The 23,117-nt window shown below is 52.1% G+C and overlaps 2 protein-coding genes and 1 long non-coding RNA gene across 4 annotated transcripts; 2 read left to right on the plus strand and 1 right to left on the minus strand.

Annotated features, from left to right (window-relative positions):
- Positions 1–738: 738 nt before the first annotated feature.
- GJB5 (gap junction protein beta 5) lies at positions 739–4,046 on the plus strand. Of its 2 annotated transcripts, none has more exons than XM_069585572.1 (2): positions 739–888; positions 2,853–4,046. In XM_069585572.1, the coding sequence occupies exon 2, from the start codon at positions 2,874–2,876 to the stop codon at positions 3,693–3,695; it is 822 nt and encodes a 273-aa protein (XP_069441673.1). In that variant the 5' UTR covers positions 739–888; positions 2,853–2,873; the 3' UTR covers positions 3,696–4,046. The 2 variants fall into 2 exon arrangements, with proteins under 2 accessions (XP_069441673.1, XP_069441662.1); XM_069585561.1 differs by having other exon boundaries at positions 745–888; positions 2,850–4,046.
- Positions 3,934–12,389, minus strand: LOC138437744 (uncharacterized). The gene is made up of 3 exons (XR_011256130.1): positions 12,304–12,389; positions 4,803–4,948; positions 3,934–4,262 (listed from the first exon to the last, which is right to left on the minus strand). It is a non-coding gene; the product is annotated as an uncharacterized lncRNA (long non-coding RNA).
- On the plus strand, positions 6,943–7,960 carry GJB4 (gap junction protein beta 4). Its single transcript, XM_069585586.1, has one exon. The coding sequence runs from the start codon at positions 6,943–6,945 to the stop codon at positions 7,741–7,743; it is 801 nt and encodes a 266-aa protein (XP_069441687.1). The 3' UTR covers positions 7,744–7,960.
- Positions 12,390–23,117: the final 10,728 nt, after the last annotated feature.

Raw genomic sequence — 23,117 nt, forward strand, 5'->3', positions numbered from 1 at the left:
TGTTCCTGACATCGGTGCAGTCGTAAGAGGCTGTGCAGCTGGTGTTAGACTTATCAGCTGGTAATTAAGGCCAAGTGGGTGAGTTCCTGAGGGTCTGGGGCTGATTTGTGTTGCATCTTGCTAACGACAAGCCCCTAAAAAATGTCCATTGGTGGGGACTGATTTGCTCATTCAACAGGTGAGTCCCACCTGGAGCAAGTTCAACTATTTCAATGCCATCCTATGATAACGTGAAAGCTCAGGGCCGTGGAAGCCCCAAGATGAGGCCCTAAGCCTGCACAATCAGGGAAAGCTTCTGGGAAGAAGGCCAGGCAAGGAGAAAGGTGACGGAAAGGCATCCAGGTTGGGGCTATTGATAGGCAAAAGCATGTGGGCTGGAGACAGAATTTGGGACTCAGTTCCACAGGTCACTGAAGCCGTAAGAACGAAAGGCCCTGAGGAGTAACTGGAGAGGGAGGAGAGTCTGGAGCAGCCCATAGAGTCCCAGGAAGAATCAGAAGAAATTTCTGGAGAGGACAGGCCTTGGCTCCTCCCACACAAGGCCAGGGATGGGAAGACAAGTCAAGGGTCAGAGTGAACCTGTGGTTGTCCCCAAAAGGATACCAGGATTTTTAGGCTCAGCGCCCTGAAAAGAGGGCAACCATAAGTCTCCTGGGCCTCATGAGAGGCAGTCCTGGGAGGCTGGGGCCCAGCCAATGGCAGTTCCCGGCACAGCTGCTCCTCCCCCTGGCCCGCGGCACACCCAGGCTGCCTGCCGAAATCTGCAGGCTGTCCTAGGTTTTCCCAAACACCCTCCCTGGTTCTGACATGAGTGCCGGCTGCCCACCAAGTTGGAGTGCTGGCAGCCAGGACCCGGTGCCCAGAGAGCCCTGAGAAGTAGCCGCTCAGGTAAGGCCAAAGGCCATCTGTGCCCAGAGGTGCCCTCGGCACACCTGGCACAGCCAGCTGCGGGAAGACTTCGCTGACTGCGAGTCAGGGGAGTGGCCGGGGCACATGGCCATCCTGATGGTGGAGAAGGGAAGGGCCCCACCCGCCCCTGCTCTGGGTGCTCCCCCTTTCTCCTCAGCTGTGAGCAGAGGTAGGAGCCGAGGACTAAGTGGGAGAGGGGCTCACAGAGGGGCCAGGAGCTGAGCAGGTGGGGCATCCCTGCCTGGGCCTGCGAAACCCCGCCCCCGCTCTGGGTTGGGCTGGGCAGGGAGCCCTGGGCTGGAGCCTCCTCAGATGCTCCCTGAGAAGCTGCCAGGGGTTCCGCCCACTTCAGGCAGGACTGAGCAGAGACCAGCGGGAGATTCAGGGCAGGGGCCCCACATTCAAGTTGTAGGTGATATAGACAGGACAGCAGAGAGACAGGGTAGGGGGCAGAGTCACTCCAGCCTCCCTCCCTGGGGATCTGTGGGGCTGGGGCAGGGAGTGTGCACATCAGGCAGCTTCCCAAAACCTGAGGAAAGCAGCCCAGACCCAGAGTGTGGGCCATGAAGCTAGCCTGCCTGGGTTCAAATCCCAGCTCTGCTGCTTACCATCTGTGTCACTGTGGGCAAATGAACTAACCTCTTTGTGCTAACCACCTTCCACATCTGTAAACAGGGAATAAAACCTGTACCCTTTTGTACAGTTGCTGTATTGATTCATGCCAACTGCTCAGATAATATGGGGGGGGGGGCGGCACATGGAGGGGAGAACAGCATGGTGACCTCCGATCTGGAGCAGACTTGGAAATGGCAGCAGGAACCCCTTAAAGCAGGAGGCTGTGCAGACAGGCTCCCTGAGGTTCTGGGGAGCCCAGGGTGGTGAGACCATGTTGCATGCATCAGTGGACCCCCCAGGAACCAGACAGAGAGTTTCCAAGAGCACACACAGGCACTCCTCACTCTGAACCATAGTCACGTTGCCTAACTGGAGGTAAATCGGATTCCTGTGTGCTCACAAACTCACCAGTAGAACTGCCCAGAGTGGCATTTCTCATTTTGGTGTCTTAACAAGGCTGTCCCACAAGACGACAAAAAGAAAAGGTTCTGTGATCAGAAGAGTTGGTGCAGTGCTACCTATTCTGACCCCTTATTCATAATGTGAATGTAATCACAGGGTCAAGCAAAGGGACCTGTTTAACTTTGCACTGAACGCAGTGCTTGCCTACCTTTCTTAAACATGGAATCCTTCTCTTTGCTTCTGTTGCCAGGCCATTGGGCAGGGTTCCATGGAATGCCAGTTTGGGAAGCACAAGAACACGAGGCTCCTCTTTGAAGCCTAACATACAAACAGAATCAATGTTCCCTTCTTCTAGTTCCAGCTGGTTTGCCATTGGCCTTGCTTCAAGTGAGTCACACATGAGCAGGACAACTGTCTGCATATTTCTAACATTAGACCAGATGGGAGTCTGGGGACAAGGTTCCAACCATCTCTTTAGCCCCATCTCCCAAGCTGAGTAAAAGGCACAGAACAGGTTCCCCTTGGGAAGAGGCTGCCTAAGTGGGGAGAGAGCCATGCTCAAAAAGGGAAAAAAAAGGCATTCCAAAATCTGGACCACTGAGGAGGGGGAAGGGCCAGGGTTAGGACAGACAGGGAAGGTGGCATTAGCCACCCCCTTAAGCCCTGGAAGGAGCAGGTGGCTTCGCTCACTTTTATGGGGGACAGTTGGTTCTGGGCTGAAGTACCTGTGCTCCAGGCCCACCTCTGCAACTGATCAGGTGTGACCCTGCATAACCCCTCTGAACCCCTGTCTGTAAAGGGGACCAGGATAGAGCCCAGCTCTGCCATGGCCATGAGGATCAAAGCTGATGACCCGGTTCTATAAAGCAGGGAGAGGGAGTGCTCTCTAAATGTGGGAAATGACCATCATCCTCTCTCCACAGTAGCTGCCGACACCGGGGGCCACCATGAACTGGGGGATCTTCGAGGGGCTCCTGAGCGGGGCCAATAAGTACTCCACAGCCTTCGGGCGCATCTGGCTGTCCCTGGTCTTCATCTTCCGCGTGCTGGTGTACCTGGTGACGGCCGAGCGAGTGTGGAGCAACGACCACAGCGACTTCGACTGTGACACTCGCCAGCCGGGCTGCTCCAACGTGTGCTTCGACGAGTTCTTCCCCGTGTCCCACGTGCGCCTCTGGGCCCTGCAGCTCATCCTGGTCACGTGCCCCTCGCTGCTCGTGGTCATGCACGTGGCCTACCGCCAGGCCCGGGAGAAGAAGCACCAAGAGGCCGTCGGGAAGGACAGCGGGCGCCTCTACCTGGACCCCGGCAAGAAGCGGGGAGGGCTCTGGTGGACATACCTCTGCAGCCTGGTGTTCAAGGCCGGCGTGGATGCCACATTCCTCTACGTGTTCCACTCCATCTACCCCAGATACACCCTCCCCCGTGTGGTCAAGTGCCACGCGGCCCCGTGTCCCAACGTGGTGGAGTGCTTCATCTCCAAGCCCGAGGAAAAGAACATCTTCACTCTCTTCATGGTGATCACAGCCCTCATCTGCATCGTCCTCAACCTGGTGGAGCTGGCCTACCTGGTGAGCAAGAGATGCCGGGAGTGCCTGGAGGCCAGGAAAGCCTGGTCTGAGAGCCTGGACCACCGCCTGGACTGGGTCACCTCTTCTTCCAAACAGGGTGATCTCCTCTCAGGCGACCTCATCTTTCTGGGCTCAGATGTTCCCCCTCCACTCTTACCAGACCACCCTCAAGACCATGTGAAGAAAACCATGCTGTGAAGGGCTGCCTGATCAGGCCTGGGTTGGAAGGACCTGGGAGCCAGGGTGCAGCCTTGGGGGCGGGAGTGCTGAGCTGAGAGTAGGGGCAGCCAAGAGGGAGAGTCAGGTGGCCTGGGTTCAAATCCTTTCTCCCCAAGTTCCTGCCACCTGCACCAGCTGTGTGACTTTGCGCAAGTTCCCACCCGGAGCTGAACCTCGGTTTCCTTTTGTATACAATGGAGATGATAAGCCCTGCTGAACAAGGCTGGCGCTGTGAGGAGGGGTTTAATAAGAGAATATTCGTGCACATGCCTCCAAAGTGTGGGGTCCATGGTCAGGGCTTAATAAAATTCAATTCATTCGCTGATTCAAGGTGACCTTTGCTCTTTCAACCTTGGCGAGCTTTATTGACTCCTTTCATCAACTTTTCGCTCCTGCACAGGGCTGCACTTGATCTAGCCAGGTAAGGACTGACATGACTTAGCAACAGCAGCAAGAGGACCCCCAGCACTCCTGGGGGGTCATGCTCTTTGCTCTGGGTCAAGTCTAGCCTTTATCCCCAGTTGCAGTTTTAGGCCCATGGGTTGTCTGCAAAGAGAATGAAGCTTAGTGAATAAGCAGTTGTGTGTCTCAGGGGAAAGTTCATGGACTTCTAGTCATAACACTTGACGTTGAACCCAAGTTCCACTGGGACTCTGGGAGAGCAACTGCAGCTCCTCTGCAAAGTGGGTTAATAATATCAAGCTGGTGGGATGGCTGCAAGGTGGGATGAGCTCACGGCTTCAGATGAGGTTAGCCGGCTGTAAAAGGCCACATAAACGTTAATCACTGGTATTAGGAACTGCTCTATAAATGCTTGTGGGAAATGAGACAGAGGAGCCCCTCCCTGGCTGCACATTAACCTTCCCTATCCCAGGCCCAAGACCCCTCTGCAGCCCCCACCGGGTCAGGCTCTTACTTCCCCAGAAGCCCAGGCCCATGGAGACCGGGAGGCCATGCCTGGCCCCATGCCCGCTGGAGAATTTCATGCTGCAATCTGCATTCCTTGTCTCCACCTGGACAGCGGTGCCTCATCAAGAGGAACAGAGGGTGGGTGGATGGGTAGGCCCTCCCACCCCTACGTCTCACCACCACTCAGATACGTCCTGCCAGAAGCAGGGAGCAGGAGGAGGGCCAGTGCAATCCTGGGCTGAATCAAGGTTGCCCCTTTCCATAGATGTGAGCTGCTGAGGGTCTCACCACCAGGCTTCCAGAGAAATGGGTAGGAGAGAGGCCTAGGGACAAGAGGACAGTGACATTTAGGCAACGGCGTGGGAGGCAGGGGCAGGAAAAATGCCATTTGGTGCTAACCTGGGCCCGACCATGAACACACCAGGCTCCAGAGTCTGCTCAGGCAGTTTCACCCATATACCTGTCAGCATGGCGAGCCAGACCCAGCCATGCCCACTGAGCTACAGAGAAGGCGTGGGCCAGCGGAAAAGAGCCACAGGTGTTTGCCCTGAACATGTGCCCGGGAAGTCCGCCCACCTGCCTGCCTGCCTGCCTGCCCACCCGGTCACTCCCGTTTGGCTCACTAGTTCAGAAAGCCCCACCCAGCAAGGGAGTGAGGAACAAAAGCTGCCTCCAGGAGGTCCCCAGGCAGACGGGCAGACACGCCAGCCCAGGGACAGGAGAGTGGCTGCTAGAACCAAGCAAGGTGAGGACCAAATCGGGCAGGAGACTGAGCTGGGAGGCAGAGACCAGGTGGGCTGAGGATCCCAGGGGACCGAGGGCTGTGGGCTGGGCTTTGGGAGATGTAGGGGCAGACAGGATCTCTGGAGAAACTCCAGGGAAGCCCGAAGGAAGGGGAAGGACTGTCCTGCCAGGCCAGAGGGAAGACAGGAGACTAGGGATGAGATAAAGTAAGAGGCGGGATGAGGAAGTAGTGGGGTTTCAGTTGGGTTGAGCACACATAGGACGCACAAATGCCTACTGTGTGCTCACTGGTCCAGGCTCAGTCCTGAGTCCTAGGGAATCAGAGATGAATGAGATATAGAGGCTGCCCTCCAGAAGCTGGCATGGAAAACAGGTAAATAGACCATTTAGGTACCCATGAGGCACTCTGCCAGGACAGATAGAGGAGGGTGCTCAGAAAATGTCCCAAAGGCACCAAGTCTGAAGATGGTTGATTCCTGAGTCAGGGCAGGGGAGGAGCCAGAGGCAGAGTAGGACAAGATGGCACTCCAGCTAAGGGGTGTGGAGGATGGAGCACGCAGGACATGGCCTGAATGACACAATGGCCCACGTGGGCAGCAAACAGCCAGCAAGCCGACGGAGAAGGAAGATGTCTCTGAAAGCAAAGGTAGACGGTGGGGGGAGGATCATGCCAGAATCTTGCCCCTGTCCCTTCCCCAGTCCCTCCCAAAGGCTGGAATGGTTAGAATTCCAGAGAACCCAGTGGGGTGAGGACAGTCAGCCCTCAGGGCCAGCACCGAAACAGGAGTTGGCAGGATGATACCAAGCCACCATGATTCCAAAGAGCCTGTTTGCTTTGGAAGGGAATGTCAGGTGGGGGAATGTCCTGGAGCCAGAAAGATGAGGGTAGATATTATCTGAGGTCTGCACAGGGCCTGGCTCAGGCCGGTGCTCAGTTGGAGAAAGTTGAAGAATAAAGATACATGTCCCTCAGACTTCCCTGGTGGTCCAGAGGTTAAGATTCCAGGCTTCCACTGCAGGGGGCGTGGGCTCAATCCCTGACTAGAGAAGTTCTTCATGCTATATGGTGTGGCAAAAAAAAAAAATACAGATACACATCCCTCCCCTCCTGCCCGGTCCAGCCTGGCAGCTGACCAAACAGTGGGTCATCCAGTCCACATTTTTTAGTGTTTCTTTAGAAGCTGTGTGACACGTAGAGCCGAAGGTTGGAGTCAGCGAGCTTGGTAGGCACATCATTACAGGATAATTACCCTTCACGTGTACCTATTACTTTATAGAATAAAATATGTCCTGATTTTGGAACTGGAAGATGGGAGCTCAAGACCAGCTCTGCCACTTCCAGCCATGCGCCTTGGGCGGGTGCCTCTCTGGGCTTCCGCTCCCTCCCTCTGAATCTAGGACGATGGCAATCCCTACCCCACCAAGTCATGGCCAGTGTGGACATGATAACACGATGGTTGTGAAATCATGTGCCCATCACACCCTTAATGAAGGTACCCATTTCCAGGTTCTTCCAGCCCTGTGAAGCCAGGGGCCAAGATCGTCCACTCAGGGAAGCGAGGCCAGGGTCAGCATGAATTGGGCGTTCCTGCGGGATGTGCTGAGCGGGGTCAACAAGTACTCCACGGCGCTGGGCCGCATCTGGCTGTCCGTGGTCTTCATCTTCCGCGTGCTGGTCTACGTGGTGGCGGCCGAGGAGGTGTGGGACGATGAGCAGAAGGACTTCGTCTGCAACACCAAGCAGCCGGGCTGCCCCAATGTCTGCTATGACCAGTTCTTCCCCGTGTCCCACGTGCGCCTCTGGGCCCTGCAGCTCATCCTGGTCACGTGCCCCTCGCTCTTCGTGGTCATGCACGTGGCCTACCGCCGGGAGCGGGAGCAGAAGCACCGCCGGAAGCACGGGCCCCACGCCCCGTCCCTGTACGACAACCCGGACAAGAAGCGGGGCGGGCTCTGGTGGACCTACCTGCTGAGCCTCCTCTTCAAGGTGGCCATCGACGTGGGCTTCCTCTACGTCTTCCATCGCCTCTACAAGGACTACAACATGCCCCGGGTGGTGGCCTGCTCCGAGTCGCCCTGCCCCAACACCGTGGATTGCTACATCTCCCGGCCCACTGAGAAGAAGATCTTCACCTACTTCATGGTGGCCACGGCCGTCCTCTGCATCCTCCTCAACCTCAGTGAGGTCTCCTACCTGGTGGGCAAGAGGTGCCTGGAGGTCCTTGGCCCCAGGCCCCGGGGGTCTCGGCGCCGGGCTCACCTGCCGGAGGCATGTCCACCATATGCCCTCTCCCCGGGGGAGCACCCCCAAGGTGGGAACTCTGTCCTAATGAAGGCTGAAATGACCACGGTTGATGCAGGTGGGTTTCCATAACTGGTGAGGTGGGCAGCTGAGACCACCAGAGTCTCTGCCTGCTCCAGAAAGCCTGCTCCAGAAAGCCACCACAGGGCAGGTGGGGAAGGCAGGTGTGGAGCTCCAGATGCCCACCCAGGGACCAATGCTAGGAAGCAGTTTGGTTTCTGGGTCCTGAGCCCCGGGGAAGGCAGGCTGATAGCTGATGGGGATTTTTGTATATGGCGATGGGGTATGTCAAGTCCTTAATAAATATGATTTTCTCAGTACTTTGCAGATCGGGGACAGAGAGGGATGGGAAGGAAAGTGGGGGAGGGGGGGTCACAATGGACCTTGGAGAGGCGGCCAAGACCACTCAGTGGGCATCTGAGTCCTCGAACCTCAGATCCAGGTTTACCCATCACACACACACACACACACACTCCCAACACACGCCCCACAGAGCCTGCCCCCACAAGGTGGTGGGAAGCCCAGAGGTTGATCCAGTGGTCTCTGGACTCTGCAACCAGCTGGTCAAAGCAGGAAGAGAGATCCTAGGAGACCCTGTGCCAGTATGAGTTGGTGCCCCTCAGCCAAGTGCCCATGGCTCCCCCATCCAGGCCTCCCTAACCCTGCCCAGCACAGGTACCCAGGGGTGAGTCCTTCAAAGGATGAGGGGGAAGGCCTGGTGTGGGTGGGACAGCACTGAGAGAGAGTCCGGGATGGGGCGTCTGCCTGCGTGTTTAAGAGGCCCATCCCCATGGGCCAGGACCCATGGAGTGCCTCCAAGCTGACAGGTTCTTCATGGATCCTTAAGGCTGAGGGATTTCTCTTTACTGAATACACAATCCTTCCACCCTACACACACCACTCAGACCTCAACAGCTCCTGAAACGAGCTGGACTAGCTTGAGTCCCAGCACCCACACCAGTCTGACTCATGGGACAACCCTCTGGGAGACCCCCAGGCACCTCCCATTCAGCAACCCCTAAGCTGACCATGTCATCTTTCCCCAAAAAAGATGCTCTCCTCAAGCATCACCGCCCACCCACCCCCAACACCCCACCATGAACAACACTGCCACCTACCCAGTTGTCCAAGCCAGGAATGGGTCTTGCATCCTCCCTCTCCCCACCTCCCAGCCCCTCATGGCCCACATCTCAGTGTGGCACCAAATCCCACTGATTTCAGCCCCTGAAAGTTTCCCGAGCCTGCCTCTCCTCTCCCACTCCATAGCCTACCCCTCCCACTGGGCCTCTCCCCCTGCCCTCCTCTATAAGGACAGAGTGGTTGTGTACGAATCTAACAACATCACTCCTCTGGCTTTGAAAGTCCCTCCACTACGACCACCATCCCCATTGCCCTCCACCAGGCCCTGTTGACCTCCCCAGCCTCACAACACCCCCTCCTCTCTCCTGAAAAGTGAAAGTGGTCGTCACTCAGTTGTGTCCAACTCTTTGTGATCCCATGAACTGTAGCCTGCCAGGCTCCTCTGTCCATGGAATTCTCCAGGCAAGAATACTGGAGTGAGTAGCGATTCCCTTCTTCAGGGGATCTTCCTGACACAGGGATCAGACCCAGGTCTCCAGCATAGCAGGCAGATTCTTCACCGTCTGAACCACCAGGGAAGCCACCTTTCTCCTGGTACCACCAGTAACACACCAAAGGGCTTGAGGATCCTCAACCAGACACATCACACTGGGTCATGCCTCCAGCCTTCAGACATGCTGTTCCCTCTGCCTGGAATGCCGTTCCTCCCTCCTCTGGGACGCTTCCTCAAACCCCAGAGACAGCCTTAACCTCCTCCATGTGCCAGCCTCACCTGCACCTCAGCCACTCTCCCCAAATTGGAGGGGTCTGTTCTCCCCATCAGTCTGTGAGCCCTTTACACATAGGACACTGAGTCGTCCAGCTCCCCAGCTGCCTTCAATAAATGTTTTTAAATGAGTAAATATGGTCTATGAGCTGCTTGACAAAAGGGACCGTGTCTCATTTATCTGAATCTGAACCCTCCACCACACCTAGCCCAGGGAGTTCAGCAAAGTGTTTCCTTGTTTGTGTGTTTTGTTGTTGTTGCTTTAATTAATCCAGCCTACAATATATATTTTGGCCACCTGATGTGAAGAACTGACTCATTGGAAAAGACCCTGATCCTGGGAAAGATTGAAGGCAGGAGAAGGGGATGACAGAGGATGAGATTGTTGGATGGCATCACCGACTCCATGGACATGAGTGTGAGCAAGCTTCGGGAGTTGGTGATGGACAGGGAAGCCTGGCGTGCTGCAGTCCATGGGGTCGCAAAAAGTCAAAAACAGTTGAGCGACTGGACTGAACTGAAAGTTTTTGTTGTTGGTTTTAAGCGTAACTCTTTTTGAGAACATATTTTAAAAGCAGTCTAGGAACATTTAGGACAAAGAAATAATAAGGATACCATAATTAAATGAATTCAAGACATCCTTAGGGGTGCAGTTTATACAGCCATCCCTTGATATCCATGGAAGACTGGTTCCATATTCTTTTTCTTTAATTAATTTTTATTGGAGTATAGTTGCTTTACAATGCTGTGTTAGTTTCTGCTGTAGAGCAAAGTAAATCAGTTATATGTATACATATTAATACATCCCCTCTTTTTGGATTTCCTTCCCATTTAGGTCACCACAGCAGTAAGTAGAGTTTCCTGTGATATATAGTAGATTCTCATTAGATAGTAGTGTATATTTTGGAGACGGCAATGGCACCCCACTCCAGTACTCTTGCCTGGAAAATCCCATGGATGGAGGAGCCTGGTGGGCTGCAGTCCATGGGGTCGCTAAGAGTCGGACACGACTGAGTGACTTCCCTTTCAGTTTTCACTTTCAAGCACTGGAGAAGGAAATGGCAACCCATTCCAGTGCTCTTGCCTAGAGAATCCCAGGGGTGGGGGAGCCTGGTGGGCTGCCATCTATGGGGTCGCACAGAGTCAGACACGACTGAAGTGACTTAGTAGCAGCAGCAGCAGCAGCAGCAGTGTATACTTGCCAACTCCCAGTTCAGCCCACCTCTATCCCTTCCCCCAGCCTAAAGGTTTTTATAGGTGAGGAAACTTTGGCCTGGAGAGGAGAGGGGAACTTCCAAGTCCAAAGGGATGAGCTGAATCTGTGGGGGGCTAGGTCCCCCATGACCCTTGGAGAGCCTCCACACCCAACCCCTGATTATGGGACAAGGTCAGAGAGTTAGCCCTGTCTTAGGTCAAGGTCCCTGGAAGCAGGGCCAGTGGCAGGAGTCTGTGTGCGGGTAAGAAGAACAAAGGAAGCAGGATAGGGAGAGGGCGGAGCTGCGCAGGGCTCGTGTTCTGGGAAACTCAGCCTTGGCCTGAGCCCCATGGCATGAGTGGGCCTTTGGATCATAAACCCCATCACAGAATTGTCCCCCCAGAGTAAAGAGCAGCAGATTTTGGAACTCCCATAGCTGTCAGTCATTGGTTTCAGGCTTCCCCAAGCAGGAGGGCTGGTGGGAAGGGTTGATGGGTCCCACTCAGTCAAGGTCAGTTCTCTGGGAGCAGCTATAAGCCACGAGTGGACGTCCCCCAGGAATGAGAGTGTGGGCGGGCCACCCGACCCCAGGAAACAAGATGGCCCCCACCACCAAGCCAGACCACAGCCGTGACCACCCAACCCCAGAGAACAGGGCGGCCGTCTCAACCAGTTCAGAACCAGACGGCCCCACGCTGCTTAGCCCAAGGCAGCTCCCGCATGTTGACCTGCAGACCCACCATGGACAACTCCCTCCGAGACTCCAGGCTCCTCACTCCGGGGGCTTCCAGGTCCAACATTGGGCAAGAGCATCGTAGAACCTTGACTAACCCCACACCAGGCCTTCTCATGGGCACTCTTCCCAGAGGTCTTTAAGTCCCAAGCCACTGAGCCCAGTGGAGACGAAACACCACCTGACCAGCCAGAAGCCATCATTCTCTGTCCTTCCAGTGCCATCTTCCTGAAAACTCTTCCCTCGCTTTGGTCCTGCCATCTTTCTCCTCCACCCTCCGCCTACCCCCACAGCTGCACCTACTGCTCATTCACTAAAGACTGGAGCGCGTGACTGTGGCCTTCTGGTATTCTCTCACGGCCCACGGCCGCAGGGACCACTCATGTGTCACTCTGCCCTCTTCATTCCATGCCAGCCTCGTGGCCCGGGACCTCCTCCTCCACTGCATTTAGCCAGGCGCTCGCAGGACCGCAACCCGGACCTGTCTTCCCCCAGAACTGCTCCACCTCTAGAATCTTCCATTCAGTTCAGGTTGGTAACTATTTACTGTTCACTTCAGTCAGGTGCACAGGATTTGTCTGGGAAGAATCAAGCAACAGTTCCTGACCTCATGGAGCTTACATGCTGTGAAGAGGATGGCTAATGAACTCGTGACTTGCTGGGGAAGCTGGGGGTATGGGGCGGGGCCAGCGGTGGCTGGGGAAGAGGGAGGGGAATCAACATTCAGGCACCCAGGAAAAGCTTCCCTGGGACCTCTTAAACTGACACCTAGAGAAAGAGGAAGATTTTGCCCAACAGAGAGGAAGGGATTCCAGGCAGAGGGGAGAGTATATGAAAAGCCTAGCACAGAGATCAAACCTGATGCCAAGGATTGGAAGGAACCCAGGTGGGCTGGAGGCAGGCGAGCGGGCTCATAGTAGGTGTCAGGCTGAAGTAGACAGAAGCTGGATGTGCAGCGCTTTCTCTAGCAGTCTTTGTTAATGATTTCAGACTTTATCCTAAAAACAATGAAAAGTTACCAGGGAGACTTTGCACAGAAGCCATGTGATCTAATTTACAGAGTCTGGTCACAGTGTGGAGGGGCCAGGGCAGGGCTCTCTGTTTGAAGCCTGATACAATAGTCCAAGTGAGAGAGAGCAATGGCCTCAACCAGGGTGTGCACAGGGGTGATGGAAAGAAACAGCTGGATCAAAGAAATGCTTATGAGACAGAATCGAAACGATGTGGTGACTTGGTTGGGTGTGGGGATCAGAAGAGAGCAGAATCAAAGTGACACCCAAGTTTCTGGTTCTGGGTGGCGGTGCCACTTGCCGCGCGGAGGAGTAGTTGTGCAGAGGATGCTGATAACTTCTGCTTCAGATGTGTCGAGTTTGAAATGCAAATAAGATGCCTGGACACCCCCTCTCATTCATCGACCATATTACACCCTGGCTCGCTGCTAAGACACTTATTATTGTTCACACCCAAAACCTTGACCTCTCACTTTCTGGACTTCCTCGTTTCCAACAATCTTTTTTTCTCCACCTGTCCAACCTCACCACATGTGTGCTCATAGCCTAGACCCCATTTGTAATGAGAACTGCACTATCTCCTCTCTCTTGTCCCCCTTTAGCAATCTTTCTGCCCCCAACTACTGGTCAATAACCCCGCTATCTCGATGTCCATCACCCCCTTCACATCCCCACCTTCCCTCCTAACTCCAATTAAATTCTCCAGGTGGCCCCTGTTCCAGAATATCTGGAGAATAATATCACTGGACTGGCTGGTTTCAGGTGTACCTTCTGGCCACAAAGTTCAAGTGGGCACTCCACATGTCTAAGAAATTCTACATTTTCCTAAAACTTTAACCCTATTCTCCAAGATGACCTTATCATACCTCTCTTTCCCCAAACCTCAAGCCCCCATTCTCTTAATCCCCCATTTCAGCAGAGAGCCAGGCATCCTATGCCAATGGGCAATAGAAGCAGTAGGCAAGCACTGGCTTATCCCCATCTACCAAGTCCTCCTTCTCCCCTTAACATGGATGAAGCATCGTGCTCCTGGTAGCCCCTGCTGCACGTGGGCACTGTCCTCCATCACCTATCACCCACCCCTACCCCCAGCTGTGTTCCGCAGCTATTGCCTCACTAGTCCTTCTCTGTAAATACACCTTATAACATTTCCCTCTCTCTTTTTTTTTAATATCCTTCTCCAGCTACTACCCCACTTACGAAAAAAAATCCTCTAAAAGTTGTCTACACTTGACATCTCCACTTCCTCATCACTTTAGCTACTGCTATCAGGACTGCTCTTATCAAGATCCCAAGTGGCCAACACTGTTGTCAAATCCATTGGTCATCCTCATCTTACTCCCTCAGCAACACTTGGCCATTGAGAGCTTCCTCCTTAAACACCATCTCCCCTTGACTCCCAGGCAGCACCCTCTCCTGACTTCTTCCCAGCTCGCTGATGGGTCTTTCTTGATTTCACTAATTGTTCTCGCTGATCTCTAAACGCAAAATGCCCCAGGGCCCAGTTCTCCACCCTCTTTTCTCCTCTATCTACTCTGTGATCTTGTCCAGAAACATCCATAAAATCATCTCTAAACTGATGACTCTCACATTTACAAGTTCACACCTAACCACTCCCCTGAGCGCTGGACTCACGTTTCCAACTTCCTGTTGATCATCCAAAACAGAACTCCTAACCCCCGAAAAGAGGATAGATTTATGTTCTGTCCTGGTCTTCCCCGTCTTGGAAGATGACATTCCCGTCCACCCAACTGCTCAATTCAAAGACCTAGATGTCTCTTTCCTGATAATCACGTCCCCACTATTAGCGGGTCAAGCTGGATATAATCCAAAATGTGTTCAAAGTCCATTCCCTTCCTACCACCTCTGAGAGCCACCTCATTGAACACTGGATGCCTGAAGTGGCTCCCTGCCCCAACCCTTGCTCCTCCCCGCTTTCTCCTCCACATGGCAGCTTGAGAGATCTTTCTATCATGTAAATCAAACCAAGTCACTCCCTTCCTTGAAACCCTCCCAGTGACTTCCCATCATGGTTGTAAAAATGATGATAAAATCTTTGCTATGGCCTGAAAGGCCCTACCTGGTTAGGTGCTGGCTTCCTCTCCAAACTCATCTCCCTAAGCCCTTCCCTTCCCGAATGCCACCCCTCCCCCACACCCCAGCCCCCTCCCCCCAACCCTAACCCCCCACCCCCACATACACCAGCCTTCTGACCACAGTGGGGTCTTTTTGCACCAACTTCTGCCAACCCTCTTCCCCAGAGCGTCACCGACTGTCTCCTTGGCATTCTCGTCTCAGATCAAACACTCCCTCCTCCAGGAGGCCCTTTCTGACCCATACCTCCCCCCATGAAACACACAGGCCACACAGTCACCCTCTACCACACAACCGCACGTCACATGCTTCGTGGCGGCTGCTAGTACAGGACGTTTCCCTATTTGCCCACATGTTTATTCCATGTCAGCCCACTAGGATGGACTCCTTGAGAACACGGACTCTGGCATGTTCACCCCTTTATCCACCCGCACCCAGGATGGTGCTTAACACACAAAAACACTTCAACCCACTGAGTGCGTGGTACCCAGGTGAAGACGTCTAGTAGGCTGTTGGGTATAAGGGGGAAAATCCCTGGCCAGGAGATACCAATTTGGGAGTTGTCAGCAAAACATCTGAATGCTCTTAGATGCTCAGTCGTGTCCGACTCTTTGCAGCCCCATGGACTGTAGCCCGCCAGGCTCCTCCGTCCATGGGGATTCTCCAGCGAAGCATACTAGAGTGGGTAGCCTATCTCTTCTCCAGGGGATCTTCCTGACCCAGGAATCGAACCGGGGTCTCCTGCATTACAGGCAGATTTTTTACCAGCTGAGCTACCAGAGAATATATGAGATAAGATTTTGTTCCAAAATTATCTCTGAGGTAGCAAAGATCGGTCTCATATTCCAGTCCTTACAAAGCCTCCCGCATTACAGGGCACGCTCTCAGCACATTTAGAACAAAATGCTCTTTGGGGAAAACTTGTTAGCCTGAAACAACCTCAATCAATGAAGTTTTGGATATGTATGGGGGTCACTTGGTAGAATCAGAAAATAATGGAGGCAAAGACATTTCAAATAGATTCAAATATTATTTCTGGAGGTATGACCTTATAATTGCAAGTATTCGTCTTTTTAAGCAAGCCATTCTTATAAAAAGTCACTTCAAGAACAATAAGGAAAGTGGCTATGTTGTGGAGACAACAAATACACACCTACCAGATGTTTAGTTTATTTATGCAGCCCGCTGCTGCTGCTGCTGCTGAGTCACTTCAGTCGTGTCCGACTCTGTGCGACCCCATAGACGGCGGCCCACCAGGCTCCCCCGCCCCTGGGATTCTCCAGGCAAGAACACTGGAGTGGGCTGCCATTTCCTTCTCCAATGCATGAAAGTGAAAAGTGAAAGTGAAGTCATTCAGTCATGTCCAGCTCTTAGCGACCCCATGGACTGCAGCCCACCAGGCTCCATCCATGGGATTTTCCAGGCAAGAGTACAGGAGTGGGGTGCCATTGCCTTCTCCATTTATGCAGCCTAGTATTATGCAATCAGGCTTTTATGGCAAAGAACAGAGTTTACAGCGTCATACACTGATTCAAAAAGCACTATGACACAAATAACTTGGGCAAAAATAAAGTTTATATGTTTTATAAAAGGTTCATAACAAAGCTTTAGTGATACTAACCTGGGTTTTAAAGAGAAATGTTAAAAGTTTAAATAAAACTGCTTCAGAAAATAGGAGGAGAAAAAAAATAAAATGTCTTGCTACAATGTCTTATACGACATCTGATTTTTAAAATGTACAGTGAACTAAGTTAATAAAGGATACTATTATTTCAACCACACTAAAAGTTTACATATTCAAGTTAGCCCCCAAACTTTTTGGCAAGCTTCCTCACTGGGAATTTAGGGGATTGCTTTTAATTTGGTTTTTATCTTCTATCTGGGCCACTATGGTAGGTGATTGCTTAAGCTCTGAGACTGGTTAATACTATACAGAAGCTATTTGGGGGAGAGATAAGAAGCCCTTGGACGGAGGCTTGAAGACCAAATGGAGTGGGACTGTAGGGTAAACTGTTATCATAAAAGCCCAGGGGCTACAGTGTCACAGAGGAGGAAGTTAATGTCAGAAGCAGAGAGAAGATTCTAGGAAGAGTTTCTAAGAGAAGAAGAAGGTGCCCACTGGGGCCAAACACTGTCATGGGTCAAATAAAGACTGCCAAGTATTCATTAGATTAATAAAGATGGTCATAGGTGCCCGTGGCAGGAGTATCATCCACAGAGAATGGGCTGCAGAAACCAGGTTCCATTGAACTGAGGGGACAGTTTGAAGGCCAAGCAAGTGGAGACAGCAAGAGAGGACAACTGGACGGAAAATGGGGGCTGAAACAGAATGGAATAGAATAGAATAGAAAATGAGAGGATATTGACTGCAAGAGAATGGGGGCAGTCAAGCAATTTAAGGCAATGGCACCCCACTTCAGTACTCTTGCCTGGAAAATCCCATGGGCGGCGGAGCCCAGTAGGCTGCAGTCCATGGGGTCGTGAAAAGTCGGACACAACTGAGTGACTTCCTTTCACTTTTCACTTTCATGCATTGGAGAAGGAAATGTCAACCCACTCCAGTGTTCTTGCCTGGAGAATCCCAGGGACAGCTGAGCCTGGTGGGCTGCCGTCTATGGGGTCGCACAGAGTCGGACACGACTGAAGTGACTTAGCATAGCATATATGCATATTATATACATTATATATTATATTATATATTATTATATTATAGTATTATTATTTCAGCCCCCATTTTCCATCCAGTTGTCCTCTCTTGCTGTCTCCACTTGCTTGGCCTTCATAATGAGAGAGACTTGGGAATATTTAGCAGTGGTGAGATGAATCCAGTAGAGGGGAAAGAAAGTCAGCATCCCCAAGAGAGTCAGAGGGGATGGGGAGAGCCCTTGGAGTTTGAGCCTTGGAGGCTCAAACTTCAACAGGAAAAGGACAGGTCAGCTACTCTAACAGGAAGGGCGGGGCAGGGATGAGTCACCCCACTCTCTAACCGCGCTTTCCTCAGCCTTCACTCTCAGCCACATCTGCCCATGCGTGTTGACCTCAGAGGCACCTCCAGACCTGACCCTGTGACCCTCTCTCTGTCTGCCAGCCCCTCCTACATTCCTGTCCATCTGTATCCAGCCTAGACAACACAGAATCCCTCCCATTACCCTCATCTCACATGGGAGCTTCTAAATAGATGTTTGCCCAACCCCTCATCCCCGCTAAGCAGAGACATTACTTTGCCAACAAAGGTCGATCTAGTCAAGGCTATGGTTTTTCCAGTAGTCATGTATGGATGTGAGAGTTGGAGTGCCAAAGAATGGATGCTTTTGAACTGTGGTATAGGAGAAGACTCTTGAGAGTCCCTTGGACTGCAGGGAGATCCAACCAGTCCCTCCTAAATGAGATCAGTCCTGAGTGTTCATTGGAAGGACTGATGCTGAAGCTGAAACTCCAATACTTTGGCCACCTGATACAAAGGACTGACTCATTTGAAAAGACCTTGATGCTGGGAAAAATTGAAGGCAGGAGAAAAAGGGGACAACAGAGGATGAGATGGTTGGATGGCATCGCCAACTCCATGGACATGAGTTTGGGTAAACTCCAGGAGTTGGTGATGGACAGGGAGGCCTGGCATGCCGCAGTCCATGGGATTACAAAGAGTCGGACACGATTAAGTGACTGAACAGAACTGAACTGAACCCCCACTAGAGGCCAGCCTCTCCGAGGGCAGGAACACAATCTACCTGGTTTGCTGACATGTCCTTAGGCCCCGTACCATGCCTGGTGTATAGTCAGATGGTAAGAAATACTTGCTGAGATAAAACTGGAATGAACTGCCATCCCACCAGTACCCTTATTGTCCCTCTGCCCCTCCTGCTTGGCCGACCCCCAGCCCAGATCCATCCAACCATGCCGTCCCACCTCCATACGCTGTGCTGGGCTCTGCTGGTGAGAATCAGGCCGCCAGTGCTGGGCTGCTGCAAATGCATGTTCTTCAGTCCACGTGACTCTCCTTATCCTCCCTGCTCCACTCTATTTGCTGCTCTTCATGCTGGTTAGCTTTCTCAGCGTTCTCCACTCTGCTTGCACCTTCTAGCCGGTTCCATCTTGTTTTCATCCAACCTCTCAGGGAAAGTAGAAGCTGTCTGAGAAGAATGCTTTCCTATACACGGTCACCAGACCTACAGACCTACTGTATCCATACAGGCCCTTCTCCTTCCCCCCAGCACAGAAAGGGGGTGAGCCTGCTCCTGCCAACACTCGAATCTGCCCCCTACGCTGTGCTCAGATGCCCTACCTCCCCCAACCTCCTCCCTCTTTCCTATTTCTTCAACCTCTGCTCCTTTCCTGGCTCTCTCAGCATCCAAGCATGTTCATCTCTCTCCCATCCAAAAACCAAAAACAAAATCCTTCTTTGAACCCCTGTCTCCTGCAGCTTCCTCCTTATCTCTCTACTGCCTTGCACAACTGTTCCTCCTGAGTCAGAGGTCTGCACATACTGTCTCTACATGCTCACCTCCCTCTGATTCCCACCAGTTATGAGCCAGTCTCTGGCCCAGCACCCCACTCACACCTTTCCTTGCCAAGCACACCAAAGATTCCTTTGTGAGTAAGCCCAGTGGGTGCTCCCAGGCCTTGTCTTAAACCATGAGTCATTTCAGAGATTAAGCAGCCCTTCCTTCTTGAGCCTCTTCCCCAATGTATCCTGTCCACTCAAGATTCTCCTCTCCCTCTAATCTGGGGTGCTAAAGTGACAAATAGATTCAAGGGATTAGATCTAATGGAGTGCCTGAAGAACTATGGATGGAGGTTCATGACACTGTACAGGAGGCAGGGATCAAGACCACCCCCAAGAAAAAGAAATGCAGGAAGACAAAATGGTTGTCTGAGGAGGCCTTACAAATAGTTGAGAAGTGAAAGGCAAAGGAGAAAAGGAAAGATATATGCATTTGAATGCAGAGTTCCAAAGAATAGCATGGAGAGATAAGAAAGCCTTCCTCAGTGATCAATGCAAAGAAATAGAGGCACACAATAGAATGGGAAAGACTAGAGATCATTTCAAGAAAATTAGAGATACCAAGGGAACATTGGTATGACACCACCCTTATGGCAGAAAGTGAAAAGGAGCTAAAAAGCCTCTTGATGAAAGTGAAAGAGGAGAATGAAAAAGTTGGCTTAAAGCTCAACATTCAGAACACGAAGATCATGGCATCTGGTCCTATCACTCCATGGGAAATAGATGGGGAAACAGTGGCAGACTTTATTTTGGGGGCTCCAAAATCACTGCAGATGGTGACTGCAGCCATGAAATTAAAAGACGCTTACTCCTTGGAAGAAAAGTTATGACCAACCTAGATAGTATATTTAAAAGCAGAGACATTACTTTGCCAACTAAGGTCCGTCTAGTCAAGGCTATGATTTTTCCTGTGGTCATGTATGGATGTGAGAGTTGGATTGTGAAGAAGGCTGAGCGCCAAAGAATTGATGCTTTTGAACTATGGTGTTGGAGAAGACTCTTGAGAGTCCCTTGGACTGCAAGGAGATCCAACCAGTCCATTCTGAAGGAGATCAACCCTGGGATTTCTTTGGAAGGACTGATGCTAAAGCTGAAACTCCAGTACTTTGGTCACCTCATGAGAAGAGTTGACTCATTGGAAAAGACTTTGATGCTGGGAGGGATTGGGGACAGGAGGAGAAGGGGACGACCGAAGATGAGATGGCTGGATGGCATCACGGACTCGATGGACTTGAGTCTGAGTGAACTCCGGGAGATGGTGATGAACAGGGAGGCCTGGCGTGCTGCGATTCATGGGGTCGCAAAGAGTCGGACACGACTGAGCGACTGAACTGAACTGTACTGAAAGGCAACTGCCCGTCATGCATCCTGGCCTGCTTACCTCAAGGTGGATATGTGCTCTAGGTGGGGCCACTCAGGGCTCTTCCTTGGGTTACTTGAATCCTTCCTAAGGGAAGTGTGTAGCAGCAAATCCTGGGGAGGTGTGCACTCAGAGCTGCTGCTGGCCATGAGCAAAAGCCTTTTGCAGAAGCCCATCCATACAAGGAGAGAGGAAGCTGGCAGCTGTCCCAGAGGACCAGGGGTGATCCAGGCAGGAGCCAGGTCCTAGAAAACAGACCTGACTCTAGCCAGGTGCTTGTGGGGCCCTCAGGTACCCCTGCCCTTCCCACATTTCTGCAAACCAATTAATTCCCCTTTGTGCCCAAACTAACTCTAGGTGGGTTTCTGTCATTTGCAATCCGGGGCACTGACTAATACATCCAGGCTTCTAGAACACCATCATTCTTCCAGTTTTCTGCTGCTCCAATAACTCCCCCTCAATCTCCTTCTCCTGCCCCCTTCATGGGCAAGGTCCTCTGGGCTCTGTCCCAGGCTGTCCACCCACAATCCTCAGTGGTGTGCCCTCTTCCACGGGCTTCATGACCATCTGGACAGCACTGACTCCCAAACCCATATTTCTTTCCCCCTTTTCTTTTACCTTCATTTTTTTATTGTGAGAAAATACATATAACATGACATTGCCACTTTAATCAGCTTTAAGTGTAAAATTCAATAGTGTTGAAAGTATACAACCATCACTTCTATTTCCAGAACTTTTCCATCACCTCTGCAAAAAGTCTCTACCCATCAGACAATAACCCCTATGCTCCCCTCCACCCAGCCCTGGTAACTGCTGACAACTTATTGTCTCTATGAATTAATCTTGTATTTTGTATAAATGAAATCATGTGATATTTGTCCTCTGTGTCTGGTGTATTTCACTTAGCATAGCGTTTTCAAGATTCATCCACGTTGTAGCGTGTCTCAGAACTTGATTCCATTTTACGGCTGTCACGTACAGATGTGAGAGTTGGATTACAGAGAAGGCTGAATGCCGAAGAATTGACGCTTTCAAACTGTGGTGCTGGAGAAAACTCTTGAGAGTCCCTTAGACTGCCAGATCAAACCAGTAACTCCTAAAGGAAATTAGCCCTGAGTATTCACTGGAAGGGCTGTTGCTGAAGCTGAAGCTCAAGTACTTTGGCCACCTGATGTGAAGAGCCAGCTCATTGGAAAAGACCCTGATGCTGGGAAAGATTGAAAGCAAAAGGAGAAGGGGGCAGCAGAGGATGAGATGGTTAGACAGCATCACCAACTCAATAGACACGAATCTGAGCAAACTCCAGAAAATAGTGGAGGACACAGGAACCTGGCATGCTACAGTCCACTAGGTCACAAAGAGCTGGACATGACTCGGTGACTAAGCAGCAACAATATCCTATTGTACGGGGGACCACGTTATGTCCATCTGTTCTTCCTTTGATGGACACGCAGCTTGTTTCCAAACACTTGGCCATTGTGAACAATGCTATTGTGAATGTTCATGCCAGGTATTTGTCTGAGTCTCTGTTCCCAGATCTTTCAGGTATACACCTGGGCAGGGACTTGCTGGGTCAAGTGGTAATTCTATGCTTAACTATTTGAGGACCACCACGCTGCTTTTGGCAGAGGCTGCACCATTTTTGCATTTGTACAAGCAAGCCAGGAGCATTCCCAGTGTTCTCTTTCCCAAGGCCCAGGCCCACGCATCCGGCTGCCTCCAGAGGTCCATGCACGTGTGTCCCCCGGGGAACTCAGACCACCCGCTAGGGCATTTGGCTGTTGAGGACAGCCTGGCTGTGTCGAACTAACCAGTCCTGAGCACACCTCAGCCCTGAGGGTCCAGAACAGGCCAAGTGTTGCAAGTTCAGTGAGGTTTATGGATAGAGTAGGGGATGCGGGCGAAACTGCCTTCTACGGGCTTCCACCATAACAAAGGGTTTCTACCGGCCATGTAAGAACGCTCCAGCAGCCCCTATCAAAAGGTATGCATCGGAATACCATCACAAATACCATTCAGCAAATTCCAGGCACAAGGTCACTGCTGCTGTCCCCTCCCCACCTGCCCTGCTCCTCTCCTACTCCCAGCTTGGCTAACGGCCAGCCACCCATCTAGGCACCTAGCTCATGTCCTCCTCAGTTTGCAAAAACAGTGAGTTCAGGAACCACAGCCCTGCAACCCAGACCCATCCTAGGCTCTAGTCCCTGGCGCCCAATGCCCGTCACCTCCTTGGCCCAGGATCAAGGTTCCCAAAGCTCTCACCCTGCAGGGGACTGCTGACTTCAGGCATATTCCACATGTCTCACCCCAACTGGCTTCACCTGGCCCCCAAGAAAGGGCCCACCTGACCCATGAGGACCAAGGGTTTGGGCCTGGTGGCAAGAAGAGAGGGAGACAGACAAGGCTCGGTCAGTAAAAGCTTCCTGGAGGAGGGTGCATGGTCAGAGACTTCTGGAGGGCCAGAGGTTGGGACCGTAAGCTAGAAGGGGCTCATTAAACAGTGGCTGCATGCTGGCCCAGGACTGGGGCTTATTGCGCTTTGCTCTACAAAGTGCCAGACCCTGTTTCAGGCACTGGGAATACACCAGTGGACACAAGACAAAAATGACTGTAGATTGTAGTGATGGGGAGACAACTAACAAGAAGAATAAGCAAAATACAAAATATGCTACATGATTATAGTGCTAAGGAGAAAAATATAGCAGGA

This window comes from Ovis canadensis, chromosome 1 (assembly GCF_042477335.2).
Source record: "Ovis canadensis isolate MfBH-ARS-UI-01 breed Bighorn chromosome 1, ARS-UI_OviCan_v2, whole genome shotgun sequence".
NCBI classification, from domain to species: domain Eukaryota; kingdom Metazoa; phylum Chordata; class Mammalia; order Artiodactyla; family Bovidae; genus Ovis; species Ovis canadensis.